The 26,894-nt window shown below is 42.4% G+C and overlaps 1 protein-coding gene and 3 pseudogenes across 1 annotated transcript; 2 read left to right on the forward strand and 2 right to left on the reverse strand.

Moving 5' to 3' along the window:
• Window positions 1–536: 536 nt before the first annotated feature.
• On the reverse strand, window positions 537–2,214 carry LOC147416795 (18S ribosomal RNA; annotated as a pseudogene).
• A 15,376-nt stretch (window positions 2,215–17,590) lies between these two features.
• LOC147416796 (uncharacterized) lies at window positions 17,591–18,294 on the forward strand (annotated as a pseudogene).
• A 1,157-nt stretch (window positions 18,295–19,451) lies between these two features.
• LOC147416797 (uncharacterized) lies at window positions 19,452–19,844 on the forward strand (annotated as a pseudogene).
• Window positions 19,845–24,957: 5,113 nt separating this feature from the next.
• LOC147416798 (uncharacterized) lies at window positions 24,958–26,664 on the reverse strand. The gene has a single exon (XM_086508051.1). It carries the CDS (start codon window positions 26,261–26,263, stop codon window positions 25,271–25,273), a length of 993 nt encoding a protein of 330 aa, XP_086364177.1. The 5' UTR covers window positions 26,264–26,664; the 3' UTR covers window positions 24,958–25,270.
• Window positions 26,665–26,894: the final 230 nt, after the last annotated feature.

Below are 26,894 nucleotides of genomic sequence, written 5' to 3' on the forward strand. Positions count from 1 at the left end.
CATTGGTCCAGTCCCCGCCCAGTGGAAGCATCCACTCGGATAGCAAGGAAAGGTCAGATGACTGCAGCATCCGCCGCTAGCAATTGTTTAGAATGACTGCAGCCACGTCATCGCTTTGGTGGTCGAATTACTGCAGTTAATTCGAAGAATTGCCTAGCTTTTGCTATCCGTTATGGCGTTCCTTTCTCTTCTCCTCTTCGCATCTTTAGTGGGTCCGGGCTGTCAACTATGTCTCCCGACAATTCTCAGTACATATAGCGGAAAACGCTTTTCACATATCGAGGTCGGAATGGGATCAGGTGTTCCGCGTTTTACTAGGATGCCCGGACAAAACAAACACGCTTGATTAAGAAACAAAAAAGTGCTAACGACAAAAGCACCTGCCAGAGAAAATGCAAATACAGCTAGTACAAGCCTTTGATTATTTAATCGCTACCAACCCCACACTTCCCCCTCGCACAGTTAGCTTACCCGAACGAATTGACTTTATCAACTCACGTACAGTTAATAAAAAGACGCTAGCGCCTCCCTTTAAGATTCCCTCCAGCCACAGGTTCCCCTACGACTACCATGTTACGACTTCACCCCAGTCACTGACCCAACCGTGATATGCGCCAAGGAGACCACCCATACCAAAATGGGCCACACTCAACGCCGGCATGAAACACTTTAGCAATAGGTGATCTCTGGTCGATGCTTTGGGCGAAACCAATTCCCAGGGTGTGACGGGCGGTGTGTACGGGGCCGGGTACGTATTCACCGCGGCATGCTGATCCGCGATTACTAGCGATTCCAACTTCATGTTCTCGAGTTGCAGAGAACAATCCGAACTGAGGCAATCTTTATGGATTCGCTCCGCCTTACGGCCCTGCTTCCTATTGTAATTGCCATTGTAGCACGTGTGTAGCCCAGCCCATAAGGGCCATGCGGACTTGACGTCATCCCCACCTTCCTCCATAGTAGAACTATAGGCAGTCTCCTGTGAGTGCAACATCGGCACAGAGGAAGTGTCATCAATCCCGTACCGCCCCGCTGACAAGTAAATAATGACATTGATCCTTTGAGAGCAGCATGTCTTAGCAACACAAAACAAGGGTTTCGCTCGTTATAGGAGTTAACCAAAAACGTCTCACGACACGAGCTGACGACAGCCATGCAGCACCTGTATGAATTTTCGTTTCATCCCGTTAAGGACAAGCACACTTGTTCATATGTCAAGTGTTCATACGTCAAGTGTTCATATGTCAAGGGCTGGTAAGGTTTTGCGCGTTGTATCGAATTAAACCACATGCTCCACCGCTTGTGCAAGCCCCCGTCAATTCCTTTGAGTTTCAGTCTTGCGACCGTACTCCCCAGGCGGAGTGTTTAATGCGTTAGCTGAGCCCCCGATCCGCGGACCAAGGACGAACACTCATCGTTTACGGCATGGACTACCAGGGTATCTAATCCTGTTTGCTCCCCAAGCTTTCGCACCCTAGCGTCAGTAGAAACCCAGAAAGCTGCCTTCGCTACTTCGGCGTTCTTTCGTATATCTCCGGATTTTATCCCTACCACACGAAATTCCACTCCCCTCTATCCCACTCAAGTGAATTGGTTTTGAAAGCATTCCGCCAGTTGAGCTGGCGCCTTTAACTTTCAACCTGATTCACTGCCTACGTGCCCTTTACGCCCAGTCATTCCGAATAACACTAGCCCCTCCCGTCTTACCGCGGCTGCTGGCACGGAATTAGCCGGGGCTTCTTTTTCGAGTCTTGTCATAATCGTCACTCGACGAAAGAGCTTTACAAGCGGCATTGCCCTTCCTCGCGTTAGCGACGTTTTTCACTCACTCACGCGATATTGCTGGATCGGGCTTTCGCCCATTGTCCAATATTCCCCACTGCTGCCTCCCTATGGAGTCTGGGCCGTGTCTCAGTCCCAGTGTGGCTGATCGTCCGAAAAGATCAGCTAAGCATCTGCGGCTTGGTCAGCCTTTACCCAACCAACTACCTAATACTACGCAGGCTCATCAAATAGCGCTTTTTAGCTTTATCGAAGCTTGCTTTTTTGCTTTCGTTTCTTTGGGATTCGGCCCAAACTGTTTGGCAGATTCCCACGCGTTACGCACCCGTTTGCCACTTTGTCTTCAACTGTTCTATAAACAGAAAACAACGTTCAACTTGCATGTGTTAAGCATATCGCCAGCGTTCATTCTGAGCCAGGATCAAACTCGGTTTTTTGGTTAAAAAAGGTCAATCTTTGTCGTTGATGATCTCTTGGTTAGTTACCAGCTCTTGCCAATAACCGTAAGCGGAACGGCCATCGGCAAGGCGAATCATCTTACGTCCCGGGATTGGGGCCGAGCGGGGGTTAAGCATAATCTCAGATCAACAAAGCAGTGCTCAACTAAATAATAGATACTACCGCGACCTTTCCGATCCAGGAAAGCGACCGGACTTGAACCGGTGCCGTTTCCTTTCCTGGTACATAGGAATGCTCTATCCCTTAAGCTACGTGAGCCAAACGGGGAAGCCCAACAACCCCAAGCCCCCTGTTACTTTGTCGCCTGTGCGCCTCTCTTTTTGTTGAGTGCCCAAAAACACAACACTCTGGCTATCCAATTTCACTCCACCTTATGATTGATAGCCGACAAGTACACAGCTTGCTATCAACGACCTGGCCTCTTAGTTTAGTGGTTTGTTACGTAAAGGATGGCTAAAGCCTAAAGACAAAGATTCTCTAGCGTTCTCGTATAATAGTCAAACTATAATAATCAAATGTAAATATTTGTGTGGTTAATGGACAGATCATCAAGAGGTGACTTGCGATGTTGAGAAGTCCCCACTTGCGCTTGGTCCGGGATCCCTGAGGGATAGTTTGGCTTCAGGGCGGGCGCTCCAGCAAAGCTAATTCTGTATGCCTATGCAGCGTGTTAGCCAAAGAAGAAGACTGAATTAACGCCATAGCTGCTCTCCGCAGTCTTAGTAAGAGATTTTATCCTACTTGGTTTTGTGAATAAAGAAAGTTGAACTGTGCTCGATACAAATCCGCAAGGTTTCAGAGCCTCTCCAATTCCAAAAGCATGCCCCGCACAAAAGAAACAAAAAAACAGCTTCCGCTTACGGAAAGCCCCGCAACGAAACCTAAACCAAACAAGAGCATGGTGCAATTAATGCTTTTCTTTTAACATCTGTTTTTACACATTTTCATAAATGCTTTTATGTAGTGTAGCTAGCACGCAAAAAAGCTAATGTCGAACGGAGTAAAGCAGTTGGCCGGCAAAGATTGCTTTGCTTCGATTTTGCTTTCTTTTAAAGCAAACGCATCTTTTTCTGCTTTCGCTTGTTTGCTTTCTCTATCGCATCTTTTTCTTTGCTTACAGCTTGCTTTCCTTTTCTTTTAAACGGTGTTTTTCTTTGCTTTAAAACTGCTGACAACATGTAGTGCGGGGGCAGGATTCGAACCTGCAGTCTTCAGGTCATGAGCCTGACGAGTTGGCCATTTACTCCACCCCGCAATCTTGGCCTTGGCGTTTGGGGTTGGTTGCCCACCAGCATAGGGACCACCTAGCCTACCATCGGTCCCGAGAGGTTACGTTAGCCTAGCACCTAAAGATCTAAGGGGAACGATACTCCCCAGGCGGGATACTTAACGCTAAGTTAGCTACAGCACTTAGGGGTTGATACGCGCAGCGCAGCGATTAGTCTCCATCGTTTACGGCTAGGACAGGGGTATCTAATCCCATTCGCTCCCCGCTTTCATCTCTCAGTGTCAGTGTTGGCCTAGCAGAGTGTCTTTGCCAAAGGAAAGGTGTTTGAATTGATTTCTACGCATGAAATAAATTGGAGCAGTGGTTTTAAGCCTTTTTTTTTCTCCGTGCGTCGTATCCATAACTTTTTATTCTGAAGCAGACATATCATCTCATTAGGAGTTGCCTCGATACCACCGGCATTGCAGCGCCAGTAACTTAATTATTCTCTTATCCCTCGCCCTCAAAGCGTACAGAATCAGTGACCACTCCGCATACAGCCTCAAAGCATACGCGTACAAAATCAGCGACCACTCCGGCCTCAAAGCGTACAAAATCAGGTAAAATATCTTATTTGTTCCATCCTTTGCCTTGCAGGGAATCGGTGGTTCACGTTGTAATGGATAGTAAAACTTCGATTTATCGTGGTTCGGTCTTGGATTTGACCCGTTAGAGTCTGTCTTCGGTTTGCTACTTTAGTTTCGCAACGCGCCATCTTTCATTTGTCGATGCCTCTGGCCATCTTCCTCCTTCCGTTGAGTGTAAATCCGCTACGCCTCCTTTTTTCCCCAGTTCTCGTTATTCGTTTCGCAACGATTCGAAGGCTGGCGTAAGGCTAACAAATCGGGTGTAGAGCAACTAGGCATTTCGCGTAAGTCATGAACAAAGGAGCTGTCGTCCTTTGCATTTGCTATCCTACGCTCTAAAGCTTTAATTCTGTCAAATAGTCTCTCCTTTTGTTCACGCACGACTTGTAGCTCTTTTTCAAGTTTTTTACTTGTGTTGCGTTCGATCCTACGCTCTTCCTCAAGTATCCCACGCTCATTGCCTGTACAAATTCGTTTACGTGCATGGTCCACGATATCCGAGTAGAGACGCTAAGGTTGTACCTTTGGAAGGAATTCTGCTAAGCCGGGCGAACTGGTAAGCACTGATCCCAAGCCATACTTTGTGCATTGATCGCCTAAAGATGCTTAAAAAAGGCTAAATGCAAGCTGGTGTCCCTTCTATCACCTTCCCTGCTTGCTTGGCAAGCTCTTAGGGATGGTGCCCTCCAGTTCATTGCTGCTGAGATCCACCCACACCAGATACTTACAGTCCCCCAGTGTGGGAGGAATTGTGCCAGACAGTGAATTGTTATTGAGATGCAGATAGTTGATTCCGGCCATGAGACCCAGCTCGGAAGGAATGCTGCCCACGTGAGAGCGCGAGCCACTCCAAGCTGCTAAAGTTAGCATATCCTTTATCCAAACAAAACGAAAAGAGCCGGCTATGCTATTTCGGCTCATGTAATGTAGCTGCTACCTTTGGATAGAGCCTTTCTATGTACTAGGAAACGGCACCGGTTCGAGTCCGGTCATGGGCTAGTAGGAAAGAAAAACGGGAACTTTGCTTTCACTTGTCTGAGGATGAAGAATATTATCTCAACCAAACCAAAAGAGCCGTGATTCGTTTGGTGTCGCTTGTTTCCTTTCCGATCCTGAAAATGCGAGCGGAAAAGCGAGGCGATAGCACCGGGGCTGCCAGAGGTTCAAGTCCTCTTTGCCTTCACAAAACATGGAGTCCTAGGATGGCAGAAATCGAGCGAAACAGACCCTCTTCAAGGTATTTCCTCTTCGAAGCTTTGATGAGCCAACCTATGTCGCCGTTAACCAAACAGGTAATCGCGATTAGGAGGAAATGGGATTTGAACCCTTCGCTCCTTGTCTAAAGTAATATGAATGGCGTAGCTCTTTCATTGCATTGTTTCTGGCCGATACCAGATTCGCATCTGAAGGCAATCGCATATACGATTTGTGGGTCCGGGCTGTCAACCACGTCTCCCGAGAATTCTCAGTACATATGGCAGAAAACGCTTTTCACATATCGAGGTCGGAGTGGGATCGGGTGTTCCGCGTTTTACTAGGATGCCCGGACGGAACGAACACGCTTGATTGATGAACAAAAGAGTGCTAACGACAAAAGCACCTGCCGGAGAAAGTGCAAATACAGCTGGTACAAGGATCGTTCAATCGCTACCAACCTTTTGTGTTATTTGTTCTGAATGTATATGCCATGGTTTTGTGAATCAATGTTTCGTTGATGATCTCTCGGTAAGTCATTAGCCTAGGCTAACAACCGTAAGCCGGACCGCCAACGTCAAGGCGAGATCACATTGGTCCGGTCCCCGTTAGCCCAGTGGAAGGATGAGGTGCATCCACTCAGATAGCAAGGGGAGGTCGGATGACTGCGGCCACGTCAATCCGCCGCTAGCAATTGTCTAGCTTATGCTACTAACTGAAACCCTCACCGGTTTCATCGGGCCTTGGAAAGCTTTCTCAGCATAAGTACGTAAAATAAGGCTAAAGGTCAATCTTTGTCGTTGATGATCTCTTGGTTGGTTACCGGCTCTCGCCAATAACCGTGAGCGGAACGGCCATCGGCAAGGCGGATCATCCTACGTCCCGGGATTGGGGCCTGAGGGGGAACCCCAATAATCTCAGATCGACAGAGCAGTGCCCAACTGAATGATAGATACTCCGATCCAGTTTCGCTCACGACTTCCCCGGACTTGAACCGGTGCCGTTTCACATGGGAATGCTCTATCCAAAGGTAGCAGCTACATAAGCGTTTATTATACGATAATTTGTAAGGTGGAATGATCCAAGTAAGCCAGGTAGCGATAGTGGCTGATTTGCAGGACAGAAACGTGGTGCGCAGGTTGCTTAGCACTTGCTGCGCAAAGCCACGCTTTTTCAATCGTTTGATTATTACATGAGAATCCTTGTCGCAGCGTCTGCACGGCGACAACGCCATCCTTTACCACGCAAACCACCAAACTAAGAGGCCAGGTCGCCGATAGCAAGCTGTGTGCTCGTTGAAGGACGGCAATAACACTAATCCAGGACTGGAGCGAGTTGCTCCAGGCACTGAGTTCAGCCACTATACTACCTACAACGCGTCGATAAGGAGAAGCGTTAGGCGCACAGCAACGTAGGGCCTGCTGACAACATGTAGTGCGGGGGCAGGGTTCGAACCCGCAGTCTTCAGGTCATGAGCCTGACGAGTTGGCCATTTACTCCACCCCGCAATTGATCTCTCTCGGCTAATTTCCTTTGCATAATTGAGCCTTTCGCATCCCTGTAAAGGCGTGTTGTTGATTATTTCGTTACTTGGTTAGTAGCGTGCTTTAGCTAGCTCATGCCATTTTACCGGTCCAGTTTTCATCATCGCGTGCTTTCTTCTCCGAGCCAAGGAACAGACGCGAGGCTCTTTGAAGAAAGCTTAATAGGAAATACGTGCGTGAAGAACGGACAGAATTACGCTTCAATCAGTGCACGATAACAAAGAAGAAAAGTTGATTGGACCTCTAGTAGCCCGGCCATTCCACTAAACTTTCTTGTATTGCAACTTTCTTACCGTCAAAGAACTAAATATGTTTCCAATACCTATACCTACTGTTGCGATGATTTCTTTTGCATTATTTAATTGAATGTTTTTCGTTGATTCCCTTGCCTTGGTGTTCGCCTAGCTAGGGTAGTATCCTGCATTTATGGCAGTTCCTAATGGCGTGGCGCCAAACCTGTCGTTGTTAATTAACTTGCTATGTAGCGTTACCTGTCGTTGCTGATCAACGCAGTGTAGTAGCGTTACCTTAACGTGTTGATTCACACCTAAGGTTTGGAAATAATGTTGCCTGCTCTTTTTCTTTTGCCGCCAAAGTAACCAAACAATTGCCTAGCTTTTGCTACCCGGCCGATATTCATGGCAATGTGAATCAATGTTTCGGATCTCTGGTAAGTCATTAGCCTAGGCTAACAACCGTAAGCTGGACCGCCAACGTCAAGGCGAGATCAGATTGGTCCAGTCCCCGTTTTGTCTTCCACCATTCGATGGAAGCGGATAGCAAGGGGAGGTCGGATGACTGCAGCCACGTCAATCCGCCGCTAGTAATTGTTTAGAATGACTGCAGCCACGTCATTCTTCAATTGTCTAGCTTTTGCTATCGCTTTAGGGTCCGGGCTGTCAACCACATCTCCCGAAAACTATCAGTACATATGGCCGAAAACGCTTTTCACATATCGAGGTCGGAATGGGATCGGTTTCCGCGCTTACTATAATGCCCGGACAGAACAAACAATCTTGAGTAATGAACAGGGGCAGGAAGGCCGCCCTGTGACCTGCTAGTTGGAGGGCAGGGCTGAAACCCGCGGAACCGCCAACGTCAAGGCGAGATTACATTGGTCCAGTCCCCGCCCAGTGGAAGCATCCACTCAGATAGCATGGAGAGGTCGGATGACTGCGGCCACGTCAATCCGCCGCTAGCAATTGTCTAGCTTATGCTACTAACTGAAACCTCACGGTTTCATCGGGCCATGAAACAATGCAAAAAAGTTCTTTTGTTTCCTTTCCTCAGCAACGAACGAGTAAGGAAAACTATCATTTCTCTTATTTCAAGCATTAACCGCATCATCTTCGTAGGAATAACCGGGATTGTCGTTGAGATTTTTTTAACATCACTTACGTAATCGTTATCATTATTTACGCATTTGCCTGTTAGAACATGATTTTTCACTTGCCCCATCATATTTTCACTTCCTGTCTACCATCGTTATTGGCCTTAACGCCATCATTATGAACCTCGTAACCATTGTTTGTGGCCTTGACACCATCGTTGTTGACAACGTACCTTGTTAGGATATCGTATAGAAAAGATGCTAGCGAACTTTTCGTGGTTGGTCTTTTTTTTAGTTTTTTTTCTTTTAGCTCTCGATACGCCGGTGCATATGGCCAGAGAACCAAAGGTTCGAGAGGGATTCGGCCGGGGTGAGAACCGGCGTGTTAGCATTAACAATCATGCTCTCATCTTTTAAATCAGTCGTTACGGGGTCAGTGAGCTAGCTTGTAGCGTAGAGAAAAGAAAAGAAAAGAGGGACAAGGTGTTTTTTCAAAACAACTTTATCTTTTGTTGAGGGCAAAAAAGGGCACTCAACCGCAAGCAACAAAGGGGGAGAAGCTTTCATGACTTCCCACGGTGTGGCCATTACTTCCAGAAACAGCTGGTTTCACCGTTATGAGCCAGTTATTGAAAAAGCGTTCGCACGCTTGTGGGGCGAAAGGCCAAAGGAGGACTCCTTTTCTTGCCTATAGGTTCTTATGGTCCAAAGGACTTCAACAAAGGCACTTTTTGGAGTCGTAGCTCTTTGATTCACCCCTAGCCACAAGTCATCCCCGTATTTTGCCACATACGTGAGTTCGGTCCTCTAAGGCCTCTGTGGAGAGCTCGATTCAACCTGCTCGTGGCTAGATCAATCGGTTTCGGGTCAAATAGAAACAACGCCGAAGATTCAACCTCATTACGCCTACACCTAATGGCTTAAGCCGCTGTTCCCATTTACTCGCTGACCCATTATGCAAAAGGTACGCCGTTAAAGTGGAAAGTGCGCCAAGCAAGAGCCGACAACGCGAAGCTTCGCTCAAGGGTTCGCTCAAGGCAAACATTAGTGGCTTTGCCTGGCTACAGCGCTTTCTTAGCTTCGCGTATGCGTTCCATTAAACATTAGTGGCTTTGCTTTTGTTTTCAACGCTTTGCTCTTCCGACTGATAGTTTGCATCGGATTTCAGGTTTTCTATTGCACTCCCGGCATACGGCGGGGTCTTTTCACCTTTCCCTCACGGTACTTGTGGTACGCTATTGGTCATTGAGGAATACTTAGGCCGCGAGGGTGGTCCCCCTTAGTCACTACAAAGCGATCATTATTCAAACACGGTATTCGCGTTTTGCAATAGGAATCAAACTTGTTAGGAAAGATTTACGGGGCTATCACCTTCTTTGGCCAGATCTTCCAACCTTTTCATAATTCCTTGAGGAAGGGGCGAAGACACCGGGTGTCTTCGCCTTCCCCCTACTACAAGTTCTCCCCTGCACAGGGCCAGGGAAAGCGGAGGTCCCTTTCTCGGGGCCCCTTCCCCTTTCTTTGCCTAATCCGCTTTCGCTCGCTGCTACTAACGGAGTCTCAGTTGATTTCCTTTCCTTTAGCTACAATGATGTTTCAGTTCGCTAAGTCTCTCAAGTCCGAGGCAGAGCCGCAGCACACGGCATGCCCGGCAAGCTTGGATACGGTTTCCCGATTGGAAACCCATGGATCACAGACGGTATCTCCCCATGGCCTTTCGCCTTTGGAAGCGTCCTTTTTTCTCAATGCCCAGGCATCCATCCAATGCATTCTTTTCGATGCTGTAGGAATTGAACCTACCGAACACCGTACAAAATCTTAATGAGTGTTCGATTTACAATCGCGCAACACTCAACCTGTGGCTGCGTCTTTATTGTATTGGTGAACTGAAAATTGGAGACTCAATTGGCTCAGGATTCATTTTTGTCTTAAATCTAAGAGCCGCAAGCAGCCCTAGATGCATGCTAGGTAGCCTTAATCCTGATTCCGAGGACAGCAAGGGCCAAAGTAGTCAAATCTGCTACTTATGGTTTGATAGACCAAGATCCAGCCATTTCAACGAATGCGCAAGGAAACCGAACCGCTGCGCTAATCCCAAGTCGAACTGCTGCAAGCAAGAGGCGAAACAGCAGTTGCCTTGCTTATTTTTAATTGTTAGTATAGTCTATAAAGACTAAGAAGCATGTCTTAACTCAGTACAGATACAGAATCGCCCTACGCGGGGCAAGGGATAATAAATTGTTATGCAAAAACCTTACCTCACATCAAGAAACAAGCTTCAATCTAAGCTTCAAAAGAGAAAGGCAGACAGGCCATCTAATCTCCTAAAGATCTGCGCCTCCCACGAACCAATGGATGCAAACAAATGGCGCGTCCTTCTATTAAGATGGGCTGAAACAAAAGCCTGTATACTCAACCTATGCGAAGTAGGTACAGTATGGGATGATTTTGCATAACTTCGAACTTTCCATACCATATGATGGGGTCTCTCTTTCGTATTATGCTCTTAGCAGCTCTACAATTACGAGCTATTACAGTGTCATTCAATCAAGTTACGAATGGCGAAAGGCTTAGTTTAATTGACATTTATCAATCCACATTTATGTAATAAAAGAAATGAACCTACGACAATAACGAAACGACCGTTGCAATCGACCCTTTCAATTCAAAATCATCTGTCCCTTCTTGCTTGCCCTAAGAAAATGACTTATAGAGCCTGGCCTGTTATTAATATCTCTCATAACGCGTATACCACTATCAATAAAAGCATCTATAGCTTCTTAAATAACGATTCCAACATTAATAACTTTTGATTCCCTTGTTTCCATGCCATGTAGAGGTCATTACTTTTACGTGTACATTTTCCTACCCCACCAGATATAGATACACCTTTATGCCATGAGCTTTCGCAATATTATTGATCGATTCCATGATAAGAACCGTCTTCTTAACTCCAAATAAACCAATTTTTCTACCTTGACGATACGGCGAGTTAACGACTAATTGACACTCCCAGGGAGCCAACTGGTTACTTCACGAACGGCAAAATTAATTCAACTAATTCATTACTTTATTCGCACTAATGCCACTTTTGCTTTCACTATTACTAGATCCACTATTGTTGTTATCTACGTCTTTTACTTTACTTATTAGTAAATATTGTTAATGGAAGCAAGCTACATGCTCTACTTGGAGGGCAAAGGTAGTCAGGCTTCCTTTCCATCGATATCATCAACTCTGACTTTTAAAACAAACCTAGCTAATATAATGCTAACAGGAAAACTTTGAACCCTAATAGAAGAAAAGAGCCAATACTCGAATGTTCATAGCGTGCCACGCCACCCCTATTTATGATCGACATAGCCACGCGTTCATGCTAATTCTAGTATCGGCGTCCCATGCCACTTGGTTTTTTTTTTTATCCTAGTATCGTTTGCATTAGTAGTCCCAAAGCAAGCAAGTAAAAGCAGTCTTTGTTACTACATTCTAGTGACCCTATCACATATAGAGTTAACTGATAGGTGTAGATTGTCAATAGAGACAATAATTAAACGCTTAAGCACTACCTTTATTTATAAAAGTATAGTGATAAGTAAAGAAAACTATACGTCGTCGTCATCTGTCTCTAGCAGTTTTCACTATCATATAGGTGTATGAAACGAAAGTGCTAGCAAGTATACCGCTGTTTCAATTCTAATTACGCTATTTGTTCCTTGAATTCGAAAGTCATCAAGTAAGCTAGCTTTCAGGTTGGCGATAAAAAGGATTAAAAAAAGTTTAACACGCACAGTTTAAGTTTACCTTAAGTTTGCGTCAGGGTGCAAGCAAGCAAGCAAGAATTGGCTGTTTACCATACCATTATGAGGGCAGGGCATTTTTAATAAATCATCCCTATCCCCGTTGTTTGCCCCCGTTCATTGAAGTTAGCAAAGTCATGCAAATAGATGGCAGACTGGATACCTTACACTCCAAGGCGGCTTTTCGTTAAGGTTGTTACGTTTTAATTCTTTGAAACGAGCTTAGTTTCTTGCTAGCACAGTGCTGTTATAACTGTTTTCATCCATTCCTTTGCATGTGGCTCTGTTTAATTGGCGTTATCGTGTCTTATGAAGCTTTAGATAAAATATCAAATTGAACGAAGAAAAGAAAAAATGATGCATTGGATTTACAAGCATCCGGAAGTTAAAACAATTGCTTTAGCGGTCCTAGCTGCGGGAGCCGCGGCCCTTAGCTGTTAGCTAAGTTATAAAATTTACATTAAAGCAAACAAAGAAGCTAACTCTTTCAAGGGAAATAGAAGCCTATTGGCAATGTATAAAGAGCACGACGCTTTCTATGAATTACAAGTACAGCAGCAGGCATCTGACATTGATTTATTTGAAGCAGGGAATGTTATACAAACATAAAAGAGCAAGCACATAATAGTTCTCCTCAGGGTTGCTTGCCCCTTTACCTTGGCTGACATGACGCGTTTAACGACTACATCTTTGCACCTTAGCTAACTCATTTAATACGTTAGTGGTTATGTTATTATACGTTATGTCTTAGTTATCGTCAGACATCCAATGTGAAAGGTAAGATAGGCATGCAAACTCTATCTTTCTGCAAAAGCAAGCACATAACCTTGCTAGAGGCACAAAAGACTTAAGCTGGAAATGCAATCATCACACGAGGCCGCTTAGGATTAAAATGATGCTTAAAAGAGAACGTGATTTGAAAGCATTTATTCTCTTCCTCTACCTTTGCCTTTCATGAAAATGTTGTTTCAAGTTCACTATCAAAATCATAATCTTTTCCATGAATCATTGGTTCACTCGGCGAATGCAGACTCTTTTGTAGACTCGGCTACCTGGCCGCGGAGCTTAGCTTCGAGTGCTTGGACATAACCCTATTGGTACAGCTGTAGATTTTGTTTCGCATTGGGTCGGGGAAGACCCAACCTCTCAGGAATTAAAGAAGACAGTGTTTATTTATTTCATCCCTATAGGGATGTTTCAGATAATTATGGTGAGGTTCAGAAAATACCACAACATTGAGTTTATCATGCTCGACCTCTAAATAATATGGGTAAAAATAATCTAGACAATGAAAAAAAAAGAAAAAGTTTTGTTTTTGTTTTGATAGAAAGGATTTATTTTCCTTTTCTGAGACAAAAAAGTGCTTTTTTTCAGAAATTGATTTCTTTTATAACGGAAAGGCTTTCTTTTCTGATAAAAGGTAATATATTTTTTAAGTATCCGATAATAACCTTTATAACTAAAGGGATAAGGATAATGGGAAGAATCTTTTTAAATAAAAGGGTAAAACAAAGGCCTCAAAAAAGATCATTTTCTTTATTTCAGTTATTTTATCAATTTTCTAATTCATTTTTTATTTTTTACGCATTACGCTATGTTTAGTTTAATAAGATCTCAAGAAGCTTCTTCAATGAATGTAAGATCACCACAGGATACCGTAAAACCGGGAATATTGACTACTTTAGGATTGACATAAATATGTTTATGATTTATTAGCTATCTAGCTTAAAAAATATGTTCACGAGAGGAAATGCAAACCGGAATAACGTCCAATCTTTTTTCTAGAAAGGGTAAAAAATTAATGTGTTTTTCTTTAATAGTTTTTAGTAATGGTTTAAGCTTCTATATCTTTTTTTTCATGGGTAATCCGTAAAAAAGGAACAGCCTTCACGAAGCATGTAATTTTTCATAAAAATATTGAGATTTATATTTTTTTCATCTTTCGAATGGTCTTTTCCGAAGTGAAGCTAACTTCATAATTAGGTTGGCTATATTCCTTTTTTTCTTTATTTTCCACGCTGTTTTTTTTGTTAAAAGCCTGTCTCTTCAAATGAAGGAAAATCCCCACTCCCAAATAAGGGCTCTCTTTCTTGGATTGAGTTTTTTATGCCAAACATTTTCTCTTATCTAACGACGAATTTTAGATCCTGATACCAACATATCTGTTTTTGTTCATTACCTCTTCGTCTTCAGTACTCGTGGCAGTTTATAGTGCTTGGATAGAAAACGCAAGCGTTTACCCATATATAATATGTAATGAACTGTATGATAGGGCATAGGCTAGAAAAAGTCGCGCTAACGCAAATTCCAAGGTCATAAGATTAAATCAGACCAAACTTCAAAAACGTTTAAACGTAAAGCGTAAAAAGAGCGTTGCTTAGCGGCTGGCTTTGGCTTTTACGGCTCAAAGACGAATCTTCAGGTCCCAGCACTTCCCTTGAAAGCTGCCTAAGAAGGAGCCACAGGTTCTTAGAAAGCTATGGCTATACGCCTTTTACCATAAACCTCTAGTCTAGGAAGGTCTCCTTATCTTACCTTACCCTAATAATTACGTAAGGGCAAACAAGACCGGGCCAATCAAAAACCAAAAGCCGGCCAGGAAAAAAAAAGAAAAGAAGACAGGAACGCTAGTTGCTCTTTTTTGCTTTCCCTTCGCAGCACTAATAATTGGAAAAAAAAACTAATAAATATTGTTTGTTACCTTACTATGACTATGCGTTTTTTTGTTATTCTTTATAATAGCAAAAGCAACTCTAGATGGGAGAAGGGGCTTAGCACAGCCCTGGACTGGACTTTAAGCTTGATACACTGCAGGGGATTAATTATAGACAGCCACACCCACCCCGCAAAAAGCAGCTAGGCAATAAAGTAAGTTGGAATAAGTTTTTTAGAGTACGGAAAGTTCGTGAAAGGAGGGGGAAGGGGTCGGACCTTCCCCCAGCGTTAGTTTGTATTATAAAGTAGGTTTTAATTTTATAGACTGGGTGAATGAAGCGCTAAAGCCAAGTGCTTTCTTTTTTCTTCACTTTGCTTAAGCCAAGCCTTTCACGACCTGACCTGTTAAGCCATAGAATCAATCTAAACCTTACCTTCCGCCGTTGCGTTAGTGAGTAGGAAAAAAGAACTTTACCGTGGTATTTAGACACGACGTCTTTTAGGGAGTCAGCATCCATTATGTGGCACTGGGGTTACGTCACGAATTCTGGTAGTAATAGGACCTCCTTCTTTTGAACCTTTCGGCAAAAATCCCTTTCTTACTTTTCCAATTCCTTTTATTTTCACTTCGACTGACTCAATTTTAAGTTAAGTAGCAGCTTACGCGACACGTTCCGCAGTTGCTTAAGCTGCATACTTATTCGAGCGCGAGCGACGGGAACCCCTAAACTCACTTAAACACCCTGAAAAGGACCCTGTTCTTTTCTCTCCCTTGCAATTTGTTATAGTAATTTTGGTATTACTATAAGTTGATTAAGTATGGGCAATACCGTGGTGCTTTCTTGGCTTGTAGTGCTTTCTTGGCTTGTGGTACTTTCTTGGCTTTTAGTGGTGTTTTCCCTATTTCTATTAATAGCTGTGCTATTATTACTAGTGCTTAAAAGGCTACTTTTACGTAATTGTATTCTTCATTTCCCTTTTTTCGGTTTCGTTTTTTTTTTGGCGTCTTGCCTTCCTCTATTCTTGCCTTTAAAAAAACGCGAATTATTCTCCTTTTTCCGTTAATTGATTAGAATTCTTAACTTACGAAAGGTTTTAGCATTGCTGTAGGTTCATTAACCACATAATAGCAATCCTGCTTTGTGGCGAAATCCACGGTAACGGCAGATATTAATTAATCATTTGATATTTTCTTAAATGCCTCTCTTTAATTCTGAATCAACTAGTTTCTTTTTTCAACGTACTATTTTGCTAATCCAGTTAATTTAGTGCCGAGTCGGATTATTAACCTTGGTGTTATCGCTGAGACCTGATTAATCACGAATCCAAGTGGCTTTTTTGGGTCCAATTCCAAAGATTTAGGTTAAGGCAAGTCTGATTTATTTATTGGAAACTAATTTGGTTCCTGGAATATATGACGCGAGTTATTTATTCCCCCCCTCTTTTCTACGTATAATTTCATTTTAATATTTTATACCTCTTCCCTTATAAACTTCAGGAGGTTTGCAGCTTTTAACGCTAACAGCGGATTAAGTAACTTTTTAGGGATCCGTTCCAGTGCAACAAGTGATATTATACTTTGAGCGGAAAACACAAACCGAAGGCGTGACCTAGAGTCAAATCTCATAGCTGAACCCTAGTTTTAAATTCGAAACAGAGCCTTATGGGTTAGTACTGACTTTATATCCAATTGTTTACGAAGAACAAACGGATTAAGCTTCCATAGACTTGACTTGATTTCGTTGTTCGGCTTCTCATTTTGTTCTCAATATTTATGGCAGTTTTTTTAGTAAAATTTTATGTAAGCCGTGTCGAATGTTAGAATCCTGATTAACAAAATGCGCCTCTCTTGTAGTTTCCAAACCAAAGATTCCCTTGCTTCCAAAGCAAAAGCAAAGCCTCCTTGAAAGTTTATAAAGGGTGATTCCCTTGCCTCTGCTTCCAAAGTAGCTTTTGCCTAAACATTTTTAGATTCCTTTGCCTTTTTTAGAGTTTCTAATGATTTTATGCCTTTGTTAGGCACATCTCTATGTTTATAAGCATAATAATAGAATAAAAAAGGCGTTCTTTAAAAAGATCTACTAAGAAGCAGAACACACTACTGTAAGCACCAGATGAGTAATAAACAGTAATGAAACCCCCCTAACCTAAAAAAGTTAGTGGTTGGCTTGTTTTGTTTGCCCTAGCGACACCATTAAGAGGACTGGGTGATTGTGATTAGAGATCAATTCACTGTCGCTTCGAGTACACGACGAGGTTACGAAACCCGTCATGGCGATAACATGGTAATTTAGAAACAAGGCGTGTATGAGGAACTATCAATGTCTACGGTTTGCGTTGGGATTGCCCTTCGGCACTTCAGGGCTCAACCAATTAAACTCTCGGTGTCTACGGCGTTAGAATGAACTTCGTGCATCCATTTATTTCTACGGAATTACCAACGCTAGACTGGACGTATTCGACCATGCGCCCAGATTATGCAGGGAAAACCAGCGATACTTTTTAAGAGCAAAGGGTACAGGAACGTAGTGGCGTTCTCAACTCATTCCTCTGATCCCAGTATAAATTGGATCGGCGAGAAAGGTTAACCCAACCCTGCTTGACACTTTGTGCCCCTCGCTCCCTAGTCTTGGCATAGGATTTAAAACATCGAAAAGGTGGGCTATAGGAAAAAGCGTAGGGAACCGCTTACTTTAAATAAAACAAGAACTGAAAGAAAGAGGACTGAACATAATACCGGGTGGAAGATACATGCTTTACCTTGCAAGTTGTGAAAGCTTTCTTCTCAATAAGAGTGAGAGTTAGTGGTATATAGCTTTATCGAAGCCCGAAATGAAACGATGTTGCACTGAAGAGGACTCGAACCCCTAACTACCTGGTTCGAAGCCAGGGACTCTATCCAATTGAGCTATCGGTGCGGGGGGGTTGGGTCAAGGAAAGCCCAACCCTGGAAATGTTTTTTGCGTTATTTCAAAATGAGTTTACGTAATTAAAGAAAATTAACTCAATTAAAAGACAAAAAAGTCAATCTTTGTCGTTGATGATCTCTCGGTTGGTTACCGAATAATTTAACCATCCCTTCCCTAAAAGAAAGTAATTACTTGATATATGTAATCCGTAATATTCGGATTCAGTCGTCAGCTGTGGTTTTTACCCTCCCCAGGGTGTCCGCTCTGCCCGTGAGACGGTTTTTTAACCACGACGTCTACGTTTAAGTTTAAAGGCAGTCCCTTTACGAATCCGGCTTCTAAGCCTATGGAACTTAACGAAAATCTGGACAGCGTCCCTGGCTTTATTATGAACGGCTTGGATTTTATCCCCTCCTCCTGCGAAAACAGTTATTTCTGTTTCTGGATTCAGCGGCGGCATGTCTTGCTCAACAAAAACTACTTCTGGAGTCGAAGGCAAGAGGCTCAAAGCAGGGCTTTATACATGTCAATCAAAGGTTGCGCCTGGGAGACTATTTGCGCGGCATAATGCGCTATCACTTCCTGGGAGAAGGGGACCTTCAAGAGGAGTTCTATGCCCTCTTCCGGGGACATGCTTAAAGGGAGAGATACCCCAGAGATGAGCATCAAGCCAGGAATAAGGTCCTTATGGAACGACGTGAACAGACGGGAGTTTGCCTCCTTAAACTGTACCGAAATCTGAGCCCATTCCTGCATTGTGGCTTCGCTGACTATGGAGGGGTTTAACTTGGCAGAGATAGAGTTTACTAGATTGTTTATTTGCGCAGGCTGCAGTTGTGAAACGAATTCATAACCGTTCTCAGCGCTGGGCAATCTGCCTTGTTGGCAGGTTTTTAGTATTTTATCACAATCTTGCCAAGTTTCAAATAAGATTGAACGGCAATCCTCCTCCTTTAGTTGCATAAACTGTGAATGTGAAGACGCTTGAGTTACTATTGAAGAACTACTAGCGCCCCATATTCATACAGTATGCTGTTTCAGCAAACCCAAGCCCAATTAGATTTAATAAAATTAAAAAAAGAGCAACAAACAAGAATACCTTTCTCAACGAAAGAAAGGAGAGATATATGGTGAGGTTATTAAAAAGAAAGGAGAGATATATGTTGAGGTTCTTAGAAATAAAGGAGAGATATATGGTGAGGTTATTCAAAAGAAAGGAGAGATTTCTGGTGAGGTTATTCAAATTCAAAAGATTTCTTTTTTTAGTGAGGTTATTCATGGAACTAAATACGTTTCCAATACCTACTGCTGCTCCTGCTAGGGCTATGGTAGCCGCTCCTACTCCAATTAATTTTGCACCTTAGCGTAACTAATTCTTAAGTGTCTGTGTAATAATAATAAAAAGGTGTAGCTAGCACGCAAAAAAAGCACTTTTTTGTCTCAGAAAAGAAACAAAAAGAAATGTTATCAACACTTGAAATAAGATTTTTCTTAGTAACTTGTTATTTGACATTGATTTATAATTCAATGCGTATGATACTACTAATGCTATAACTATACTTAAAAGAATACTTATATCATATTGTATTAAATTACTATTAAAATTGTCAATTAAACTATTCTCATTTATCTCACCTAAATAACTATTATTTATTATATGAAATATTAATGGAAATAAACTTACCACTTTTAATAACAATAGTTTTAGGCTTGATAACTTATTACTTATTACTGAATTTACTATATGCGGGGTTGAAACACATTGTATACCCGACAAAGAAGAAGAAAAAGCAATTGGTTTCGACGAAGAAGCGTAAGGCAAAGAAGCAATTAGCTGAGAAACTGCGGGTTTCAACGAAGAAGCAATTGGCAAGATGCTACGGGTTTCGACGCTGCGGGCGAAGACGGAGAAGCTACTGGCAAAAAAGCAATTGGTTTCAACGAAGAAGCTACGGGTTTCGACGAAGATGATTTATGCGTATTTATTGTTAATTTTGGGGCCGAGGATTGATCTATCGATTGATCCTCAGCAGCAAGGTAACGAGAAAGAATCAGGTGACAATAAAGGATCAGCCGACGATAAAGGTTTAGGCATAGGCAACAAACTATCAGGCGTAGACGATATAGGATCGGACACGTTAGATACAGAATCCGGCACTGACGATACAGGATTAGGCACTGACGATACAGGATCAGGCATAGATAAAGGATCTGGCACTGACGATACAGGGGGGTTGGTTCTGAAACCGATAAAGGAATTGATACTTCAGTAAACATATTGGTTACAGGCTTATTAACATCTGTTTTAAATTTGTTGTAATCTTTTGATAGTTTATTTACTAATCTAAAAGTATAGTTACATGAATTACAAATCTTCAAAAAGTTAGCGTTTGTTTTAAATTTAAGTAACTTCTTTATTGTATCTTTATATAAGGTCTTATCCCCCGTAATTTTTGAAACAAAATCAAATCATTTTTTAGAATCTCAAAAACTTGTTTTTTTCTTCCTTCTTTTCTTTCACTTTTTATTATTCTTTTCGAGCGCTTCTTTTCTTTGAAGCGTTGAGGAACACGAGGAAATCACCACACCAACCACGAAAGTTTTCTGTCCCGCAAATCAGCCACTATCGCTACCTGGCTTGAATCACTCCACCGTACGTAGCTGGGTCATTCCACAGATCAGGCATGACGCTATCCTTCTCCCGCTACCTTAGGGCTTGGATCATTCCATCGCGGAGTCGCGGCTCTCCGTTTGGTTTGCTTGCCGTCATTGGCTTTCTGCGTGGACGGATAGGCAACTCGGTTGGAAAGCTATCTCCGACCTTGCATTGGCAGACTTCCTTCGATACCCAATACAGGAGTCGTTGCGTTGGAGCACTTCGATAGCTGCGCAGAAACCCGGGAAATGTCCATGGGTATCGAAAGCCCGCCATCCTGCCCTGCCCTGCATTTCACGCGATTATTCTACTATACCATTACTTAGCGCTTCCCCAGTGATTGGCGCGGAAGGGAAACCGGCGATAGCACTACGACTACGAGGTCAGGCCCAATGATTTCTCTATCTATCGCGCGGAACCCTTGCTGGCATGCGATTACCTGTTTGGTCAACTAGCTATTACATAGGTTGGCTCATAGGCCTGCCTTTAGGTTCCGTTTTGAAAGGTGATCTCATAACATAAGTCAAAGCGCTTCTCGTGTCCATGTGACAATCCGTATCATATCGAGACAATATGCCCTGACCAATGCGGCCGGCGTAGGAAACCGGAACAAACTCTTCGATTCAGAAAGACACAAAGCATCCTTCTGACGTAATAGAATTGGTTGATGGCATGAGCAAACAGCCGGAAGATAACGTGTGTTTGCGTGAAATTGACGATTTGACCATTAGATGATAAATAGATCATGGTTTCTAATTATACTTCGTTTTTCTCTAATAAAAAGTGAATATTGAAAGGTTGCACGCTGATATCTCAGCTACATGGCAGTCTGTAAAGCACAATCCTAGCAAGCGAAGGGATTTTCCGGGGAAAGCCCAAGCGATAAAGCATTAGCCATATCAAGAATTACTTTACTTTACTTAAATGTATCTACATTTTGAAACGTAATGGTAGGATTGACGAGCCTGCCTTCAAGAGTCTAAAGATCCCTTACTGTGGCAGCAACGGGTAAAGGCAAGCGAAGGGATTTCCGGGGGAAAGCCAAGCGATTAAGCGCTATATCTTTTTATTAGTACAATGCATCTACATTCAACGTAATGGTAGGATTAACGAGAATGCCTTTAAGAGTCTAAAGAGCCACGGTCAAAGGCAAGTGAAGAGAAAGCCCAATTAAGATGCAAGCGTAGCAAAGGGTTTTTCGTGGGGAGGGAAAGCCCGAGCGGAGCAGCCAATTAAAGAACAATGATTGCATTCCTAAATGGTTAAAGACAGAGAGTTTCACCCGTTTAGGTAACCTAGCTATTACGTTGATTTGTTTCATCCTTGGTTGTTTGAGTGAAAATCTAGAATACCATGTAAAATGACGGATTTGCTTGCCCACTAATGTTATTTTAACACTCTTCCCTAGTTTTTTCATGAACCCGGTGGTTCGCGTGGTAATGGATGGTGCTTAATATTCCTTTTTCCTTTCTTTTTCTTGCAACTTTTATAAGGCTCTTTACCCTGGCTTGGTGAGTCAGTCTTTTCATTCTTTTGCTCTGTTATAAAAGGTTGCGAACTCATGGTTTTGCTTTTGTCAGAGGAGCTAGTGCTTTCCAAGTTAAGTTTCCTTGGTCCCTTTTTTAGGTAAGTGCTTGCCTTCTTTTAACTCACTAGTTTGATGCCTAAGCTCTAGATAGCTTGAAGCCTTTTATTAAGCTAAAAAGAAAAAAAGCCTTACCTTACCTTACCTTACCTTACGTGGCAACTAAACTATAACTATTAGGTACATTAGCAAACCCGGTCTCAGAATCTATTGCGATCATATAAGAATCCCTAAGATCTTAGGGGCATGGGAATTGCAATTTTATCAACGTCTTATGGACTCATTACAGATCGGGAAGCTAGGCGAAGAAAAACTGGGGGGGAAATTCTACGCCATATTTGGTAATTGAAAGGGAGAAACAGGGACAAAAGTTACTTATTTTCACCAGTTACGTCTTCAATGAAAAGAATTTTTTTGGAGAAACCTGTAATGTAAATAGGAGGTTTACTTATTCCAAATGATGAAGAAACAGAATCTCATTGACATGGAAGGTACAGTTACAGAATCTTTACCCAATGCCACGTTTTGAGCGTGTTCGGATAATGGATGTCAAGTTTTGACTCATATATCGGGAGGATGCGACGCAGTTATATAAGAATACTACCAGGAGATAGGGTAAGAGCTGAACTGAGTCCCTATGATCTTACCAAGGGACGCATCATCTACCGCCTTAGAAGTAGGCATACAAACAATAGTCAGTAGATTTCGGTATCAGTTTAGATTTTCGGCAGTTAACCAAACCACTTCTCTTGCCAAATTTCCTATCTTGATTAGATCGAAGAAACATGTAGCAAACCTACAGGTAGATTTACCCAATTAATTCAAGGTTATAGATACGAAAATCCGTGCTTCCATTCGGAAAATATGTAAAAAATGTCGATTGATTCTACGACGTAGACGAATCATGGTAATTTGTTGCAACTCAAAACATAAACAGAAACAAGGATAATAAATATTTCTATCTGAAAAAGAATATTAATTAAACAGAGCTTCCCAATAAAAATAATTAATTAATTATGTCAAGTCAAATAAATCGAGAAAAATTCGTTCACGTGGGGGAAAACGCGGAGTTCAAAAGGGAGTCATTCATATACAGGCGAGTTTCAATAACACTATCATTACCGTCACAGACGTCCGGGGACAGGTAATTATTTGGTCTTCCGCCGGTGCCTGTGGATTTAAGGGAACACGCAAAAGCACGCCATTTGCTGCGCAAGCTGCGGCTGAGAATGCAATTAAAGCATCAGTGGATCGGGGTATGAAACAAGCAGAAGTTATGATGAGCGGGCCCGGACCGGGAGAGACACCGCTTTGCGAGCTATTCGCAGAAGCGGCATAATCCTCAGTTTCATACGTGACGTGACTCCTATGCCGTATAATGGTTGTAGACCCCCCAGAAAGAGACGCGTCTAACTAGTGATTAGTCACATCAAAAGGAGAGAAAAAAAAATTACGTATGCGCACGCAAAAACGAGATGTCGACCTCTAAGCAGGCAATTCAGTGGAAATGCCTTGAATCCAAAATAGAAAGTAAGCGGCTTCATTATGGTCGTTTCCTTGTATCTCCCTTTAAAAGGGGTCAAGCCAGTATTGTAGGAATTGCCATGCGTAGAGCTTTGTCACAAGAGATTGAAGGGACAAGCATAACACGTGCAAGATTTTGCGGAGTCGTGCACGAGTATTCCACAATAACGGGTCTTCAAGAGACAATACATGATGCTTTAGTTAATCCGAAAGAGATTGTGCTTAGGGGCGATTCAAAAGAAGATATTCAAGAGGCGTTTTCATCTGTAACAGGTCCTAAAGAAGTAACTGCGGGCGATCCATCATTACCACCTGGCGTCGAAGCAATTGACAATTCGCAATATATAGCTACCATTACCCAACCAATATCTCTAACTATTGAATTAGAGATTGAAAAAGATTGCGGATATCGTATAGAAAATCTAGCGAAATCCGGAAAGGGACAATTTCCCATCGATGCTGTATTTATGCCTGTCCGAAACGTAAATTATAGCATCCATCTATTTGGAAGTGGTAGAGCGACGCAGGAAATCTCATTCATTGAAATATGGACTAATGGTAGTCCGACACCACACGAAGCACTTAGGAAAGCTTCTGAAAAACTCATGGACTTGCCAACCACCTTCTCGTATGTAAGGGGCGGAGACGTATCTCTCTTCGAAAATGGATTCTCTTGCTTCCTTTGCCTCCTTGAAAGTTTATAAAGGGTGATTCCCTTGCCTCTGCTTCCAAAGTAGCTTTTGCCTAAACATTTTTAGATTCCTTTGCCTTTTTTAGAGTTTCTAATGATTTTATGCCTTTGTTAGGCACATCTCTATGTTTATAAGCATAATAATAGAATAAAAAAGGCGTTCTTTAAAAAGATCTACTAAGAAGCAGAAACACACTACTGTAAGCACCAGATGAGTAATAAACAGTAATGAAACCCCCCTAACCTAAAAAAGTTAGTGGTTGGCTTGTTTTGTTTGCCCTAGCGACACCATTAAGAGGACTGGGTGATTGTGATTAGAGATCAATTCACTGTCGCTTCGAGTACACGACGAGGTTACGAAACCCGTCATGGCGATAACATGGTAATTTAGAAACAAGGCGTGTATGAGGAACTATCAATGTCTACGGTTTGCGTTGGGATTGCCCTTCGGCACTTCAGGGCTCAACCAATTAAACTCTCGGTGTCTACGGCGTTAGAATGAACTTCGTGCATCCATTTATTTCTACGGAATTACCAACGCTAGACTGGACGTATTCGACCATGCGCCCAGATTATGCAGGGAAAACCAGCGATACTTTTTAAGAGCAAAGGGTACAGGAACGTAGTGGCGTTCTCAACTCATTCCTCTGATCCCAGTATAAATTGGATCGGCGAGAAAGGTTAACCCAACCCTGCTTGACACTTTGTGCCCCTCGCTCCCTAGTCTTGGCATAGGATTTAAAACATCGAAAAGGTGGGCTATAGGAAAAAGCGTAGGGAACCGCTTACTTTAAATAAAACAAGAACTGAAAGAAAGAGGACTGAACATAATACCGGGTGGAAGATACATGCTTTACCTTGCAAGTTGTGAAAGCTTTCTTCTCAATAAGAGTGAGAGTTAGTGGTATATAGCTTTATCGAAGCCCGAAATGAAACGATGTTGCACTGAAGAGGACTCGAACCCCTAACTACCTGGTTCGAAGCCAGGGACTCTATCCAATTGAGCTATCGGTGCGGGGGGGTTGGGTCAAGGAAAGCCCAACCCTGGAAATGTTTTTTTGCGTTATTTCAAAATGAGTTTACGTAATTAAAGAAAATTAACTCAATTAAAAGACAAAAAAGTCAATCTTTGTCGTTGATGATCTCTCGGTTGGTTACCGAATAATTTAACCATCCCTTCCCTAAAAGAAAGTAATTACTTGATATATGTAATCCGTAATATTCGGATTCAGTCGTCAGCTGTGGTTTTTACCCTCCCCAGGGTGTCCGCTCTGCCCGTGAGACGGTTTTTTAACCACGACGTCTACGTTTAAGTTTAAAGGCAGTCCCTTTACGAATCCGGCTTCTAAGCCTATGGAACTTAACGAAAATCTGGACAGCGTCCCTGGCTTTATTATGAACGGCTTGGATTTTATCCGCCTCCTCCTGCGAAACAGTTATTTCTGTTTCTGGATTCAGCGGCGGCATGTCTTGCTCAACAAAAACTACTTCTGGAGTCGAAGGCAAGAGCTCAAACAGGGCTTTATACATGTCAATCAAAGGTTGCGCCTGGGAGACTATTTGCGCGGCATAATGCGCTATCACTTCCTGGGAGAAGGGGACCTTCAAGAGGAGTTCTATGCCCTCTTCCGGGGACATGCTTAAAGGGAGAGATACCCCAGAGATGAGCATCAAGCCAGGAATAAGGTCCTTATGGAACGACGTGAACAGACGGGAGTTTGCCTCCTTAAACTGTACCGAAATCTGAGCCCATTCCTGCATTGTGGCTTCGCTGACTATGGAGGGGTTTAACTTGGCAGAGATAGAGTTTACTAGATTGTTTATTTGCGCAGGCTGCAGTTGTGAAACGAATTCATAACCGTTCTCAGCGCTGGGCAATCTGCCTTGTTGGCAGGTTTTTAGTATTTTATCACAATCTTGCCAAGTTTCAAATAAGATTGAACGGCAATCCTCCTCCTTTAGTTGCATAAACTGTGAATGTGAAGACGCTTGAGTTACTATTGAAGAACTACTAGCGCCCATATTCATACAGTATGCTGTTTCAGCAAACCCAAGCCCAATTAGATTTAATAAAATTAAAAAAAGAGCAACAAACAAGAATACCTTTCTCAACGAAAGAAAGGAGAGATATATGGTGAGGTTATTAAAAAGAAAGGAGAGATATATGTTGAGGTTCTTAGAAATAAAGGAGAGATATATGGTGAGGTTATTCAAAAGAAAGGAGAGATTTCTGGTGAGGTTATTCAAATTCAAAAGATTTCTTTTTTTAGTGAGGTTATTCATGGAACTAAATACGTTTCCAATACCTACTGCTGCTCCTGCTAGGGCTATGGTAGCCGCTCCTACTCCAATTAATTTTGCACCTTCTAGCGTAACTAATTCTTAAGTGTCTGTGTAATAATAATAAAAAGGTGTAGCTAGCACGCAAAAAAAGCACTTTTTTGTCTCAGAAAAGAAACAAAAAGAAATGTTATCAACACTTGAAATAAGATTTTTCTTAGTAACTTGTTATTTGACATTGATTTATAATTCAATGCGTATGATACTACTAATGCTATAACTATACTTAAAAGAATACTTATATCATATTGTATTAAATTACTATTAAAATTGTCAATTAAACTATTCTCATTTATCTCACCTAAATAACTATTATTTATTATATGAAATATTAATGGAAATAAACTTACCACTTTTAATAACAATAGTTTTAGGCTTGATAACTTATTACTTATTACTGAATTTACTATATGCGGGGTTGAAACACATTGTATACCCGACAAAGAAGAAGAAAAAGCAATTGGTTTCGACGAAGAAGCGTAAGGCAAAGAAGCAATTAGCTGAGAAACTGCGGGTTTCAACGAAGAAGCAATTGGCAAAGATGCTACGGGTTTCGACGCTGCGGGCGAAGACG

This window comes from Adiantum capillus-veneris, unplaced genomic scaffold (genome assembly GCF_014529385.1).
Source record: "Adiantum capillus-veneris isolate H3 unplaced genomic scaffold, ASM1452938v2 Hic_scaffold_461, whole genome shotgun sequence".
Lineage (NCBI taxonomy): Eukaryota > Viridiplantae > Streptophyta > Polypodiopsida > Polypodiales > Pteridaceae > Adiantum > Adiantum capillus-veneris.